At 33.4% G+C, this 17410-nt stretch overlaps 1 protein-coding gene across 6 annotated transcripts in view; it reads right to left on the minus strand.

Moving 5' to 3' along the window:
* Nucleotides 1-6331, minus strand: part of LOC139513072 (hemicentin-1-like) — a 103021-nt gene extending 96690 nt beyond the window's left edge. For 2 of the 6 annotated variants that reach the window (XR_011662382.1, XR_011662383.1), the window contains exon 1: nucleotides 1037-1602. Coding sequence is in view for 4 of the 6 variants with exons in the window: in XM_071301216.1 (XP_071157317.1) it covers nucleotides 1037-1286 (250 nt within the window). In the remaining 2 variants the exon portion in view is untranslated. Of the gene's footprint in view, nucleotides 1-1036; nucleotides 1603-6235 lie in introns of those variants that run through there. The other 4 variants (XM_071301216.1, XM_071301215.1, XM_071301218.1 and 1 more) reach the window with 3 other exon arrangements.
* Nucleotides 6332-17410: the final 11079 nt, after the last annotated feature.

Here is a 17410-nt window from a genome sequence, read left to right on the forward strand (position 1 = left end):
TAAAGTGTATCCTTTAGTTGATCACTGCCATTTATAATTATATCAACATGATCAAAGCATAGAAGCATTAGAATAGCAGTTTCTGTCTATTCTTTTTTTAGTTACAAAAAAATGTACCATTTCTTCCAAAAGTATGTTTCAAAATGAGTATGATCATAATTTTGCATAAGTAAGTTATCTTTGTGTGAACTCTGTAGCTTCTTTACATGAGACATGTCAGACTAGGATCTTACCATGGCAATATTTGGAAAACTTGTTCTTATTTTTGAATTTTTTACCAAGTTTTCATATTTGCCATTAAGCCTATTTATTGGATTTGCCTCCATCAACAATTTTAAATTGATACTAGTTATTTGTATGGTTACAGTTATAATTCATCCAACCAAACCAATAACATATTTTATTAGACATGTTAGATAATATATGCAACTACCTATTCAATGATTTACAAAAGATTTTTGTTTTCTGACATTAGTAGCATTTGCACTGCCATTGGAATTGAATAGGGGGAATAATTCAAATAAAGGTCAGCAAATTTAACATTTTAACATGTAAATTGAAAAATCAATATGGGTATTGACTAAAGAACTTTGAAGATAAGTTCAATTCAAGGGGAGATAATTAACCCAGGTATTACTAAACCTTAGAAGTTGTTACAGCACAATGTTCAACTCTATAAAATATCAATAAAACAAGAATGGAACATTTAAAGCATATTTTTTTTCTTTTTCCTCAGCATGAATGATCTCAGTTATCCCCTCCAAAAAAATGATTTACAATCTATCCTCATAAAAAAGAAATACAAATATTTTTCATAAACCTAAATTATTTGTTTCCATTTTCCATGTTAACATGGTGAAGTTGTGAAGCACTAATCTGTCAAATTCAATGATCAATACTTAAGGCGCTTGCATCTTGACCTTGACTGATTCATCCCCAGGTACAGCATATGATGATTAAAATAATGGTTGAGAAAATATATGAAAACAAACATGATTTTCATATCCTTGTCCTGATGACTAAATCAATTACTCACCCGGATCATGGAAGGGTACCAGTATATAGTTATACAATGGGTTGATGGTTCTAGCCAATGTCATTGCCATTATTTTCTCTGCTCCCTCAATAACTTGTACCAGATCATCATACATGGATCCAGTGATATCAAAAACAAAAGCCAGGGATGCTGCTCCAACAGGGATGTCCTCATTCTGAGAATACACAATGTCAAATGTCAAAGCAAAAATAATCCAACATGAAATACAGGTAGCAAATTTAATTTTCATATTAATTGTAAGCTCTACTTTTTCTCATAAGAAATAAATCTCTGTTTCTATCCGAAGGTATGTTGTCACAGAGTAATATATAAAAAATGAGTTAGTATCATTGTTAGCTGTATCAGTTTGTAACAATCTTTTTTAATTTATTCCACATCAATGGTGTTTTCCATCAACATAATGTCACAATATTTCAACACTTCTTTACCCCCACTTGAAAGTACTTTCGAAGTATGTGTACATCATGTTGATTGTAAGAGGTTTATTTTAGTGAATTCTACTGACCCTCTTCAATAGGGCAATAAAACAGTAGGTTTTAATCTGATAATTTCCACAGCTGGCTTTACTAACTGCATGTAAACATGCTTGTTATTACTTACAAGTGCACAATTTATTTTAAAATAACTAACAAAATTTAGGGTTTTTAATGGCTGCTATTCATTCTTAATTATAAAATGACAAGAAATGGTTTTAAATAAAATTATATACATCTAAGTATGGGCCCTTAAATTAGGAATAAAGATAAATGTATTTGTAGATTTTCATTTGAATTTTCCCAATCTAATAATCATAACAAGAGTTCATTCCTTTTTTTTTTGTTAGTGCTAACAGAAACAGTGTCCATTTCAGAAATTGTGTTCAAGAACAAAAATTGTACTGGCTATCGTATCATTGCATATTGATTGTTTTAAAAATTGTATCATTGCATATTGATTGTTTTAAAAATTCTAAAAAGTATTATGCAAATTAATATAGTGTGAAATGCCATATGATGATATGCATGTAGTAAATATTTCATACTATTTTGTGAGACAGACCAGGGGTTAAGAAATCCACTAGCCCGACGCCCGGGACTAGAGCATTTGCACCTCAGGCAATCAAAATTTCTAACCAAATATGCCAGATGGACTAGTAACAAAAAATTCTTGGCGTTTCCAAAATAAAAAATGGAAAATTCCTTCATCTCTATTCTATCTTAGCCAATCAAATTCAATAACGTCATCCGGGATTCCAAGAATTCAAACTGATTTTGAATGTTTTCAAAAAAAGAACAAATGACTCTGGGTGGACCGGTATCATGAATTGATTGCAATTCCTGTACTACTCATTATCGATTTATCCGTACTGCGTTTTGTACATTACTCCACTTCATTACTCAAGCTGAGACTTTAAATTAACGTTACTCAGGGTATGATGCATTGGTTGGTGTGAACTGTTACTTGTACGAATGATTTAGTCTTTAAAAAAAAAAGAGAGAGAAATGAAAATTCGACGGAACCACATTGTTGAAACTGATACACATGTGAGCATGAGCGCAGGTGCGAGATTTAATTTTGCATCCGAATTCTTCAAAAACGCGAACATTATCATAGATACCTTTATCTAAACTTTCATTTCAAGTATTTTCAAGAAGAATAATGTGGAAAGAACTACATAAACTGAATAGACAACTTTGACAGCGTACACGAAGTTTTGTGTCCATCTTTGGTCCGTGTTTTACCATTGACAAGTCAACATCCGGTAATAGGAAAAATGCTTTTTGCAAAAAAAAGAAAGTACTGTTCTGACAGCGTGATACTGTATTAATAAAGAGTTTAAGGCAGATTTTAGTTCACTTATTTTTGACATTTCGTATGTGGACTGTCAATTTAACAATTTACGTTTCAATGTCAATTATTCATTTATTCAGACATTGTGATGATGCCAACATTTTAACAATGATTGCCTTTGTGACTAAGTCTTACAGGATTGAAATTTGAATCAGAAGAAAATACCAAGCTGAATCAAACATTTGTTGGAAGTCTGGTCTATCAGGTTTGATTTTCTGGGCTAGCAGTTCTATCAACAGGACTAGTAAATCCTGCTACCAATAAGTCCTGGGCTAATTTTTTAACCCCTGCAGACATGTACATGTACACCTTCATTCTATTCGGACACCAAACAAAGTGTTGACCTATTGCTAATAATATTTGAGAAACATACAACATAAAAACCTTGAAAATGAATGAGGTCCAAGTCTGATGTTAACCTGTCAGTTAGAAATGTATACTTTATATATATCTAATAGACCAAATATAGAAGACACGTTGCTTACAGCATGTACAGTTTCTGAAAAATAACCAATACATTTCAGTAAAACTGCTCGTTAAAAGTTTTATTCTCAGTAATCAATTAAAGACGGTTCCAGATCAAATAAAAAATAACTCACATATTTATATGTACCATCTCCTCTAAAACTTGATGATATTCAAGTTTTAAGATCTACCAAGTCTAGTAACTTTATACTGAGGGTCTTAAACAAATGTCTGACTCAAATGAATGGCTCATACTTGAGTGAACTGTAAATCCATGAAAATTAGGTCAGGCAGTTGCCTCATTGGAAGCTATGGCAACACCATTGAATATCATTGTTTTACCATTAACCTGATTAATGGTTCACCTTAGACCTAATCACAAATTTTAACAAAGTTGACGACACTAACGTTGACATCACTGGACACAACATACCTAAGTCTTGCTTTTGACTCAGTCAAGGTGCCAAAAAAATTGTCAGATACAATAAAAAACAATGTGTTTGTCCATTGTTGGCCTTTGTTTTAAATTAATTTTCACACAGTGGTCGATTTTACAAAAATACTGTCCTATGAAATATAATGTCCCCACAAGACAATATAATCAAGTCCATTTCCCGCACCGTTTTTTTTTTGTAAATATTATAAAAAGATATCAACATTTGTTTTTAAAATCACAGTATAACCTGTATATAACGATTTTAAACATATAAGCACCCCACTTCACTGTGTAAATATCTGTGAGAATATTTGTTTCAGCATTGGGAGTGCTCCGATATAAATTTATAACAGCGGAAATACCTGTAAAGAACAAAAAATTGTTTTTTTTCCCCCTTACTTATATTCCCTATCAAAAAATGTTCGTTGTTAGGATAAAGTACAAAGAACTTCTGAAGGATTTGCCTTCAACTGCAATTATATTGTATGCTGGCGAAACAAAACTATCCATAGCCGCTGCATGTTTATGCACCTGTCCTGATTGATTCAGGGGCCTGTCGTTCAGCAGTTATCGTTTGTTGATGTTGTTCATTGGTATTTTCCCGTATGGATATATAAATTAGATCGTTGGTTTTCCTGTTCGAATTGTGTACGCTAATAATTTTGGGGTCCTTTACAGCCCTGTGAAAAAGGCCGTACTTTGACCTGTGTTTGTTATTATCAGGTTGAGAACAACCCTCCCTCAGACAAGGGGTCATTTTACTGATGTAGAAAAGAAAATAGAAATACCAAGGATTTGTATAGTTCTTCAATACAAAACCTTTGAAAACTTCATGCTTTATAGAATGTTGTACTAAAAAAGAGAAGAGTTACATCATATTTTAAACAACCTTTTCTAAAAGAGGGGTCCACTAACATGACTTATTTTGAATAATATTAAACTGTTAAAGTAAATGTGTTAATTTAACATGGTTAAAGTCCAGGAATATTACAAAATTCTTGGACATGTTTTGACCATTTAATACCAGATAGATATATTGTGCTTTGAGAAAATATGAGCCCTTTTGTACAAACAAATATATTATAACTTATATTGATCCCTCATAAAACATGTAAAAGGAATATTTATAACATTAAGGGGTTGCCCCCAAACTGATTATGACTTGGATGGAGAATTGTCTCATTGTCAGTCACACATACATAGACCAGATTTAATTATTTCTTGGTGAACAGGGAAAAAATACTTCAGAAATTAAAGAAATGTCAAAGTACAAGTGATAAATCAAGTTTTAATATTATCAAAACCTACTACATTTTACTGTATTTTATGTTTACAAAAAAAAATTATTATCGCTTGCCTTTACTTTTCAAGCTTCGCCTCAAAAATTTGCAAATGAAATATTTTTTTATTAAAATTTTCAAATCGCTCGCTCGCCCCAAATTTTGGAGTCCAAAAATCCGTAGAACAAGAAATTAAATTGGTGTGGCCTTATCTTTGAAATAATTATCAAAAAGAGCATTTCTCTATCAAATTTGTGTCCATATACAAACAATATTTGATAGATGTATAATATGAAATTTCATGAAATGTAATTTTAAAGGATGGCTATCCTAGGTCATATATTGAGACAATATTTTATAGATCGCTTGTTATGAACTTTTGTTTAATGAAAGGGAGGTTATAATCATTTTATATTTTGGATAATAATATCATTTGTTTGATTCGTTGATGCAGCAATTTATGTGTAAATTTATGTTGTGCATATACTTTTAATCCTTTCCCTTTTACACCCTCACAGCTTTCTGGTGAAGCCTTCCCCTTGGAACATGTACTAAATGGCCTATCTCTATTATTTATTATATCTTTAGTTTTTTTTAAAATTCGTACAAAAATGGCTACAGAAGGGTACATAAACCTTAACAGTATCTAATTTCAAAATTTTGTCATATAGACAATTTTTCATGGGGTCATATCTTTGTTACATTCATATATATAAATATCATGTCCCAGATGTTCCCGATTGAACTTTTTTGGTGATCAACAGTTCAATGAGGGCAGGAATGCTCATTACTGTTAGCGAAAAATTTGTTAAAATTTTATCTTGTTTTGTCAGAGGTCTCAACGAGTTTAATGAGGGGCCTAATGGGTTATTTTCGTTCTTCATGATCGGCACATTTTCGCTAATGTGATCCGTTATTCTGCAGATTATTTTTTTTTTACATTTTCGACTAAGTTGAAATGTTGCATTTATGTTTTTATTAAATTTGCTCTGTTAGTCTGTTAAATGTAGCAGTGGCATATCCAGGAGGTGTTCTAGGGGAACAAATTGGATACCACCCCCCCCCCTTTTTATCCCCTTCAAGCAGTCCCCCTCCCCCTTTTCCCCTTTATTATGACTTGCATGCCTTTTTTAGAATTAGCTTGATTAGACCCTGATTAGTTTGTACCTGGAAATAGTATGTATACTACTATAATCATGATAATACAATGGTATTCTCAAAAGTAAATAGTCCATTTCCCGCCGGTAATCACGGGGATAGGGGATAGTAATGAGTTTTTCTCCCTCATCTTTTCTTTTCGGTTAAAGTTTCTGTCGCGTTCCTCGATTAAAATATCTATTTTACTGCACAGTGGCGGATCCAGAGGGGGGGGTTCCGGGGGTCCGCACCCCCCCTTTATTTTGGCCGATCAATGCATTTGAATCGGGACATATGTTTGCACCCCCCCCTGCACCCCCCCTTTGCCCTGGGCTAGCACCCCCCCTTTCGAAAATTCCTGCATCCGCCACTGCTGCATTAAAACATTTACATATCAACAGATACTAGAGATATTATTATCATTTCCTGTTGTATTCATGGTCATCTTTTAGAATATATATCTATTGTAGGCTGTTTTGATTGAGAAATCAATACCCATATTTCCCTATATAGGGGGGGGGGGGGGGGGCAAGGGGTTTAACTGTTATGCTGTTATGGGAAATTTTAATTCTATGTTATCTGTTATTCTGAAAATATATTTACTGTTTGCTGTTATTGTCTTATTCTTTGTTAGCTGTTATAGGACTATTATCTATTTTGCCTTATCTGTTATTGTGAGAATGTATAAATTTGCTGTTAACTGTTATTGAAAATTGGAATGTTAGCATTTTGACAGCCAATCTTCCGTAGAATTTGAAGATAATTGAAAATTGTGATTTGAATGGATAATAGTCTCATTGGCTCGCTTACCACATCTTCTTACAATGTATATCTATTGGGGTCTTAATTTCTACTGGTAATACCGGGTGGCCCTGTATTTGCAGAAGAATTTCAGTAACATACATCACATAAACATATTAAAATCAATTGGACCCAGGACCATTCCAGTATATATTATTATTATACTTTGTAATAAATTCCATTGTCTGTGAACATGTAGCATTTTGTACAAATTATAATTCACTTATTACTTGTACAATAACTTATAGTATGGATTTTATTATAAAAAAGCATTGGTACACCCTATAGATTTTTTTTATTCACTGACCACATAATAATCTTTATGTTGTACTATTACACCACTGTCCCTGATTAGGGGAGGATTGGACACCAACTAGCATGCTAACGTTGACGCAATCACATTCTGTATGTGCCTACTTCCAAGTCAGGAGCCTGGATTCAGTGGTTGTAGTTTGTTACTGTGTTACTAAGTTTCTTGTTCACTATTTTGTTGATAAATCAGTTAGTTTTCTCCTTTGAATTGTTTTACATTACTAAGTGGTATGGGTTTGAATTATGGCTTTTGAAATTATACAACATCTTTTTCTTTTAGCATTTATATTATAAGTGCTACTCCCTCTCTTTTCATTTACATGAAAGAGAACCCTGACCACCATATTTTTAAAAGCTTTTTAACTGCTTCACATGGCGAAAATTGAAGCTCTGAAACCATTGATGCAAATAAAGATGTGTCTTCAGTTTAATTTTTCGACAAATACCCTTTTTAAAATCCTACAGCTTCTCCAATAATGTACCCAAATTTTCCATATTCTATAATTTCACATAAGATGCATAATTGGTGTTTCACTTGGTGTCATCCAAATTTTCACTAGGTTCAAATTCTATTATACTATCAGAATTGTCACTTGAGGCAATTTCTATTATCAGAAGAACCATAACTGGCATGCGTGTTTCAGTTACATGTCCTGTCTCCACTGATCTGGGTATTTTTGTATTTTATAAGTAAGTTTTATCATGAGGTCATTAAATTGATATTGTACATCAATGTTTTTTTTTATTACTTGTAAAGTATATATATTGCTTTTCAGAAGAAAAAAAAATCTAAAAATCAAATTGATAACAAAGTGTCACTGGCTGCCTTATTTTCAAAAATTAAATAAAAAAAAACCTAAATCATTAACAATTGATCCCTCAAATGCCCTAGATTAAAAATATCCCTATATCAAAAACAGAAACTAGTAATTTCGTTCAGAAAAATTCAACAATCATACTATAACTTATTGTACAAGTTACGGGAAAATATCAACCAAGGCAGAACTGCCTCAACGGCCGAAACGTCTTGTTTACACAAATTACAATTTTCTAGGTCCATACCACAAGTTATATACTAAGATCTACGAGTCATCTACTGGATTGGTCCTGGGCAGATTTATTTTCATATTTCATTTACTGTTATCTGTTATTATCCCTTTTCAATTCCTTGTTATCTGTTTTTCACCAAATCAATTCACTGTTTTGCAGTTATGGGGACCCCCCTTGCCCCCCCCCCCCCCCCCCCTATATATATACGCAGTAAAATTTACTGTAAAATCAAATTCATTTTTTTAAACATGATAACCCAATATGACTTTTAAAAGTGTCATTTCCCAACAAAACAAGGTACATACAATACAAAAACACATTTATCTCAAAAAGGTTGTTGAACAAAATTTCCAAGTTCTACCTGGTTTTCTCTGGCATTGCCGGCCTCTTAATTGATGAAATATCATTAAATAACGGCATTCGGTTTCAAAATAAAAGTGTTATTGGAGAATATGACAAAATCGGACAGTAACTTGTATCTTTTACAAGATTTGTATTTGTAATACTCAGTCTAAGACATGTAGTTTTTGGAGCACATTTTACAGTGTACGGTCGGTTCATCAGTTTCGAATGAGATGTAACAATCGGCATTAGAATTATCAGAACCCTTCGATATCGTGAAAATATGCCGAGGCGATGTGTTCGACAGACTACCAGAGCCAATCACCCTGCAAACACGCCAAAACAGTATTGGAAAGTCTCATTATTTTTTGCGTATGTTGAAAACAAATGTAGTAACAGTACGATCAATAATGAACGACGACAGTTACTAGCATTATAATATTCATCGGCATTTCAGTGTGAATATTGACAATTAAAGTAATAGAGAAGTTTGTTTCTGCCTAGACTCGAAGAGCAGATTTTGGACAATTTTGAGTAAATTCTGTATCACAAATATGTGTTGTTTATGTATTCCACATATTGATTCTCAGTTTACGTGGTTGTTAATTAATGAAGACACTGTTGTATGTAAAAGTATAGCTAAGTACGTAAACATGTGTTTTTTACTTAGAATATAAGTGTGAAATTTTTGTTTGCTGCTTATCTATAATACTAAAATTACGAGGTCCAATTTGTCAGCCGTCATCACGTAAAAACGACGAATCAAAGAATTCAACTTTATATATAACTAATATAGTACTAAGGTGTAGATTAAAAATTACACCACTCCAGGCCCTTTTGTTTTCCACGTAATAATTAAGAAGTTCCGGGTCGAGTCCGATACCGATACCAATAGTATATTCACCTGTTACCTATTACCTTATCTGTACGTTCCGCATCTGACAGGCGCACCAACAAACGGTGTATTCAGGATTAATATGCTTTATCATATACTTAGCATTGATATGATAGCTTTTGCATATGTGTAATGAGCGGAAGTGCACAAGCCATATCTTCCCACCCGGGCTGATAACCCATATCAGGTGCATCTCGTGCACAAAACCCATATCAGTGCCTCTCGTGCAAGTTACTTCCGGTGTTTCCGGTATCGGTTGTTTACTTTTCTATTGTGACGTCAGATATTTTTTATGACGACGTCAAAATTTACGGGAACTTTTGTGGGTAGTTTAGTACTTGCTAAAAAATGCCAATGACAATTATGAATCATTTTATAGTACAACAAACATGGAGACTCCGAGTAGTAATGAACATAAAACTCTTCCAAAATTTCAATGTTTCAAAATGCCTCTATAGGAAATGTTACTATTATTATATAAGGAGGTAGTGCTGCTGTTGTTGAACAATTATAGTATATTTCATTCATAATTTAACTTCTTTATAAAGTTTTTGACTGTTTTAGTTATTGCATTTATTCATTTGCCTTACATAAAACTATTGTCGGAAGTATATGATAAAGCGATTAATACATGGCCTTTTCCATATCAGCCTGGGTATCATCCCGAGACCCCCATATCAGCCCGAGACGGAGTCGAGGTGCTGATATGGGGGTCTCGGGATGATACCCAGGCTGATATGGAAAAGGCCATGTATTAATCTCTATATATACACGGGTCATAATCACAGGGTTGACACTACTAAATTGTCGAATTGTTACCTATTTTTTAGTATTTTAATCAGTAAGACTTTCTAAGATAACAATACGAATACTAAAAATCTGGACTAAAAATAAGGCGTATAGGTACCGTTTCCAATTTGTTAGCAAGCATGACGTAAAACAGCGAATCAAAGAATTCAACTTTATTTATAACTAATATAGGACAATGCTGTTGATTAAAAAATACTCCATTCCAGGACCTTTTGTTTTCCAAATAATTAATGTTACCAATAATTGATAAGGTCTAGTTCGACGGGTTCAAACAGAAAGATTTGAAAGCAGAGAAAACTGTGTATCTTATAATCGGCATAACTTTATCAGATGACAATACTAATACTAAAATAATGCTTGCGCATAGTTATATACTTTAATTCAGTCACGGACCCGCGGTATCACGGGTGTGTTCTAGTAATATGTAAAATGATTACTTATATTTTTTACACTAGAGTTACTCCCCTTGGAACACACATACCTTGATACTTTTGTAGTATCAGTTTTAGTAAAGATTGTTTAAATGTTATTCTTTGTTGTATCTATGCTAGCCTATTAATGATTATGTTCATAATTGAGCTTTCTTTAATAAAATATTTCGTATTTCGTATTGTATTACTCTATTCAGAAGATTTATTAACAGCTTTGGTTACATCTCCTGACATCAGTCTCGGACTTCTCTTGCACTGAATTTAAATGTGCGTATTGTTATGCGTTTACTTTTCTACATTGGCTAGAGGTATAGGGGGAGGGTTGAGATCTCACAAACATGTTTAACCCCGCCGCATTTTTGCGCCTGTCCCAAGTCAGGAGCCTCTGGCCTTTGTTAGTCTTGTATTATTTTTAATTTTAGTTTCTTTTGTACAGTTTGGAAATTAGTGTGGCGTTCATTATCACTGGGCTGGTGTATATTTGTTTGGGGTCCGGTTTAGGGACGCCTCCGGGTGCGGGAATTTCTCGCTACATTGAAGACCTGTTGGTGACTTTCTGCTGTTGTTTTTTTCTATGGTCGGGTTGTTGTCTTTTTGGCACATTCCCCATTTCCATTCTCAATTTTACATTCATAAATTTCTACATATAGCTCCTCTTTTAACCGTCCTATGACCGAAAACCGGAAAAGAAAACATTTTTGTGCATAAAAGGGTCCAAAAATTGTTTCGCCTCGCTGCGTTCGGTATTTGCTTGCACATTGTTTCTTTCTAGCTACGCCCCAGACACAAACTAAATAACTAGGGCTTTTTATCATGTCGTACCCAAGCAGTTATTCTAGAGGGTGAGAGTTCAGGCTATTTCCCTGTGAAGTCAGGAGTGCCTTATCTGTTCTGGGCCCAAGTCTGTTTCTATTTTATATTAATGATATACCAGTTGGGCTAAATTCCACCATACGCCCGTTTTCGCAGACGACACTATTGCTTATCTGGTTATAAAATCTAACAGCGACTGCGAAACCCTACAAAAAGATCTAAACACACAACACACTAGGCATCTGGGAACATACTTGGAAAATGGCTTTTCATCCTGACAAGTGTAATGTTATGTCCATCAGTCGAAATAAAAATCCAATTTCTTACAATTACACTCTACACGGCCATGTTCTTGAACATGTGGACAAAGCAAAATACTTGGGCGCGTGACAATACAATCAGACCTTAAATGGCACAGTCACATAAACACCATATAAATCCTTAGTCAGACCATCACTAGAATATGCCTGTTCAGTATGGGATTCTTACTTTACTGAGGACATAAACAAACTAGAAAAGGTACAACGAAGGGCTGCTAGGTTTGTCACTAATCGATATAGAAACACATCAAGTGTTAGTGACATGATTGATCACCTAAAATGGAGAGACCTAGCATACAGAAGAACTGATGCACGCCTTGTCATGTTCTACAAAATTTCATACCACCTCATCGCCATCACAAAAACAGACAGACTAATACAACCGCTTAGACAGTCCCGGAACATGCACGCACTCTCATATCAGATTCCATCCTGCAAAACACAAATACGCCAACAATCATTCTTTCCACGCACAATTAAAAACTGGAACAGCCTTCCTCTGAGTATTGTTATGAGCGACTCTATAGAGTCGTTCAAAACAGCCATATCAACCTACACCTACAGTCAGTAAATTCATCATGTGTAAATAGTTTTATCTTATATATAAATAAATAAAATAAAAATATGCACTACCACTATGTAAAAATGTTACAATGAATTTTTGTTTTTAATTATAAAATTAAAATTTTTCACTGTATATACGTCTCCACAAAGCAATGCGCAATACAAGTGACATACACTTCAACGTGTTGAAGGCGGTCACTAAAAAATAGAAGTAGAAGTAGATTATTATGAACTGATTGGTGTACTGATATTTTTTTGCTAAGTCCTTTATATATTTGATATTACAATGATTACCGTCAATGATCGTCAATGAAATCCTTATTTTTTTTGTATTATCGTTTTTCACAATTTTCTAATAGTTTGTTTTGTTTTTAGATCTTTTATTATTTTTTCAAAACTTCGTTCGTATTTTTTTTAAAGGGCCTGGGGTACTAGCTACGAGATGTAAAAGTAAACTTTAATTTACATTTTTTGCGAAACATAATTAATCAAGTTCACTCTTCTGAGACGGCGTTCTTGGAGTCAAGGTTTGCCAGTTACAGGGGTGGATCCAGCCATTTTAAAAAGGGGGGTTCCCAACACAGGATAAAGGGGGGGGTTCCAACTATATGTCCCCATTCAAATGCCTCGATCGGCCCCAAAAAAGGGGGTTCCAACCCCCGGAATCCCCCCTCCCCCCTTTTGGATCCGCCAATAAGTTAGCCTTATTATTTTGCATGTTGTACATAAGTGGTTGTTATAAAAACTTATATTCATTATGTTACATTTGTTGGTGGGGGAAATAAGCCAGTCTTTTCCCCATTTTCTGACATATTCAAGATCAAAAGCTTCGGGTACTCTTTTTGCTATTTAATTTGACGATAGCTTAAACTGTCATTTGCTATGAGTTCGATTCGGTACCTTGCATGTTTGGAATATGGGTCGTCAGTTACCTTGGTTATGTGTCTCCTCTTTTTTGAATACAGCTGTGATGTTAACCTTGTTCCAGTTAGATGATACCTAGCCTGTACAACGATCTAGGAAATACTACGGTGACGATGTTTGTACATATATCAATGTATTGTTTTAGTTATCTGCCTGCAATGGTGCCAGGACACGTAGATTAATTAGAGTTTCAGTTTTTGATGAGTTTATAAACACCAGCTATAAAGCATGGATTGTAATTGGTTCCATTTTGGAATAAATAATCATACTAGGACCTCTATCTTGGATATGAGTTTTTGCTTCAGATGGACAATCAGACTGAATGTGTTTGTTGAGTATACTAGCTTTATCGTATGGACTCGAGTGTAGTGTAGATTACTTCACAGAGGAGTACTTTCAGTGTTTTCGTTTTTCTGGCTTTTTATATACTAGTCAACAAAAGAAACGATACACGACTTTAGAATAAAATTTATTAATTAAAAGTATTAAACTAAAACAAAATGAGATACACTATTTTCACTGAAAGCTTTCATTTGCAATGTATGCATATATGATAATGAAAATCAAAACCTTTCGGAAAGTAACCAAATTCCGTGTAAACGATCATAGGGTGCAAATTATTCTTGCGGAAAGTTGGACACAAAATCGACACACAATTTTCTAAGTACCAAAATGAATTTTTAAATTTGTCTAAAAATATTCAATATGCTAATCAAGCCTATGTTCACGTTGAAACTAATGGGTTGAAATATTGTTTTTTATAATTTTGGTAAAAAAAGTGTTTTTTTGAAATCTGAAAAAATGCAAAAAAAAAAGAAAAAATTGTTTTCGTATCAAATCAATGTTTTAGATATGAAAACAACACACTGTAAATTTGGAACCTTTCGGATTAGTTTTAAGATTGTAAACGGTTTTTTTTAATTTCACTTTACACATACTGTCAATGGTAAATCAATTGATAATGTTTACATTTTAACGATTTCTTGCGGGGCCGAACTTTGCTTTTCAAATTTAACAAAGAAACTGTTTGATTTTAAAAAAAAGTATTGATGGCAAACATTGTCTTTATCTTTAGATGAGAGGTTGACATCATTAGTTGGAACTTCTGTTTTTAAAAATGTCGTTTTATGTAAATTTTGTCAAAAAACTTGAATTTCGCCAAATGACATCATGAAAGCAAAAAAAAATCTTTTTTTTAAACGGATTTATATTTCCATGGTCATTAAATATCACTACCTTCAATATTGGTCCTATAAACGAAAACTTCATCTTTAATTTTAAAAAAGTCGTGTATCGTTTGTTTTGTTGACTAGTATATGTGAATATCGGGGTTTTTTTTCGACATAGAAGCATGATTGATCTGGTTCCTTAATTTCAATATGAACAAAATAATATTCTCTTACTATTATATTGCCAGTAGGTATTTCTTTTTTTTCTAGAATTCGGTTCTATTTTTTTTTAGATTATTCTTTATGATTGAGATTTCATGTTTTTTTTTTTTTAATTTTTTGTTTTCTTGTTGGTCAGCTTTTTCAGTTGGTGATTTATTTACCGATGCATGGAAGATTTGGTTTGTTACAATGCTTTTTGTTGGAATATGCTTCTGAATAGTTCCTTAGAAAATGAAAGTGTCCCATAGTTCATCTAGACTCAACTCTTTTTTTTTCTCAAGTTGCCATGTCGTTTCATACAGAAAGTTATACCGTTCCCTCTAGATGCTATTTCGTTCCCTCAAGATGATATGTGGTTTCCACGAGATAGTTATCTCGTTCGGAAATTCCCTTAGGATAGTATCTTGTGGAAACGACATAGCATCTTGAGGGAACGGTATAACTTTCTGTATGAAACGACATGGCAACTTGAGGGAACAACGTAACATCTTTAGGGAACGACATTTCGTATCTTGAGGAAACATGATAACTTTCTTGTGGAAACGACATAGCATATTGAGGGAACGAGATAACTATATATGTTTGAAATTGGTGGCATCTTGAGCTATTGGCAACTGTCCCAAGTCAGGGCCTTGGTGTGACTTCAATTTTCATTGAACTAGTGCACATTTTGTTTACGGGACAGTTGAAGCTCTAATCCGGGTGCCGGATTAACTCGCTGTGTTGAAGACCCATTGGTGGTCTTCTGCTATTTTCTGCTGTTTGGTTGGATTGTTGTCTCTTTGACACATTCCCCATTTCCATTCTCAATTCTAAGTACTGACAATAGGATAAAATACTGTTAAAAATATTATAACTCTTGTCAATAGTTCTAATATTTGATATATTACCTTTTAAGATTCATGATTAATATAGTTTATATGTTTTTATTTACAAAGGAACTATATTCAATTGTAAATAAAATAAATCGGAAAACAGATGATGCCTCCGCTTGCATACAACATACAGAGAACTAACTCTAGAACGATAAAAGTGACGCTACCCAAAATTGTACTTGATCGGAGTTTTGTGGTAATAAGTATTGTGTATAGGTTTCATAATGTTTGGTATGGGAAAATTAAGTAACAGAACGGAAACTAAAAATTTGCAATTTTTCGATTTAAAATGGGACATAACTCGGTGATAGTTAAAGTGGCGCCACCAAAATCCAACTTGATCTGAATTTTGTTGTAATTACCATTGTATATAAGTTGGTTATGGCAAACTTAAGTTAGAGAACGGAAACTAAAAAAATGTAATTTTCCATTTATAAAGGAGCATAACTCGACAACGGTTAAAATGACGCTACCAAATTTCAAACATGATACGTGTTTTGTGGTAATTAGCATTGTGTATATGTTTCATTGCATTTGTTTAAGGCAAACTCAAGTTAAGAGAACAGACACCAATTTTGGAACGTACATGCAGACGGACAAGGGTAAAACTTAATGTCTCTTCCGCTTAAAAACAAGATGCTCCACAGGGCGCAGCTTTATACGACCGCAGAGGTTGGACCCTGAACGGTTGGGGCAAGTATGGACACAACAATCAAGCTGGATTCGGCTCTAAATTTGGATTGTGATTAAATAGTTGACACAGCATAGGTTTCTGACACAGAATGAATGTGGTCTAATGAACTTAAAATTTTGTTTTGCCTTTGAGCAATTTACTATGCTGTTGAATATTAATCCTCTCAAAAAAATGTTTGAAGAAATTTTCTTTTTATTTATGAAATCTGAAATGAGAAAAATTTAACCCCCCCCCCCCCCCCCCATTTTTTCACATCCCCCTTTCACTTTTTCCAAAACTGATCTCAATTCAAATTTCTAATGGAGTTTGCAACAATAACTACTCATTTAAATACATTATAAAATATTAAAATGTAAAATAAAGTGCTTGTTATCACTGAATGGTAAAGATTGTTTTAATTTATCAGTTGGTAGTAAAAGTGAATATACATTGTATATTGTATAAAACAATGATTTAAGTTGATTCAACTACTATTCTGGACAAAGAAAGATAACTCCAATTGAAAATATCTTGCTATTGCACAATATTGTGATATTAGATATTTCTTGATATTGCACATACTGTGCAATTGAAAATATTTGCTAATGCACAATACTGTGCAATTGAAGATTTCTTGCTATTGCTGAATACTGTGCAATTGAAAATTTCTTGCTATTGCACAAATTATATATTAATACTTAATATAATAATTTTGGATCCTGATTTGAACCAACTTGGAAACTGGGCCCATAATCAAAAATCTAAGTACATGTTTAGATTCAGCATATCAAAGAGGCCCAAGAATTTAATTTTTGTTAAAATCAAACTTAGTTTAATTTTGGACCCTTTGGACTTTAATGTAGACCAATTTGAAAACGGGGCCAAAAATTAAGAATCTACATACACTGTTAGATTCGGCATATCAAAGAACCCCAATTATTCAATTTTTGATGAAATCAAACACAGTTCAATTTTGGACCCTTTGGGCCCCTAATTCCTAAACT

This window comes from Mytilus edulis, chromosome 2 (assembly GCF_963676685.1).
Source record: "Mytilus edulis chromosome 2, xbMytEdul2.2, whole genome shotgun sequence".
Classification (NCBI taxonomy): domain Eukaryota; kingdom Metazoa; phylum Mollusca; class Bivalvia; order Mytilida; family Mytilidae; genus Mytilus; species Mytilus edulis.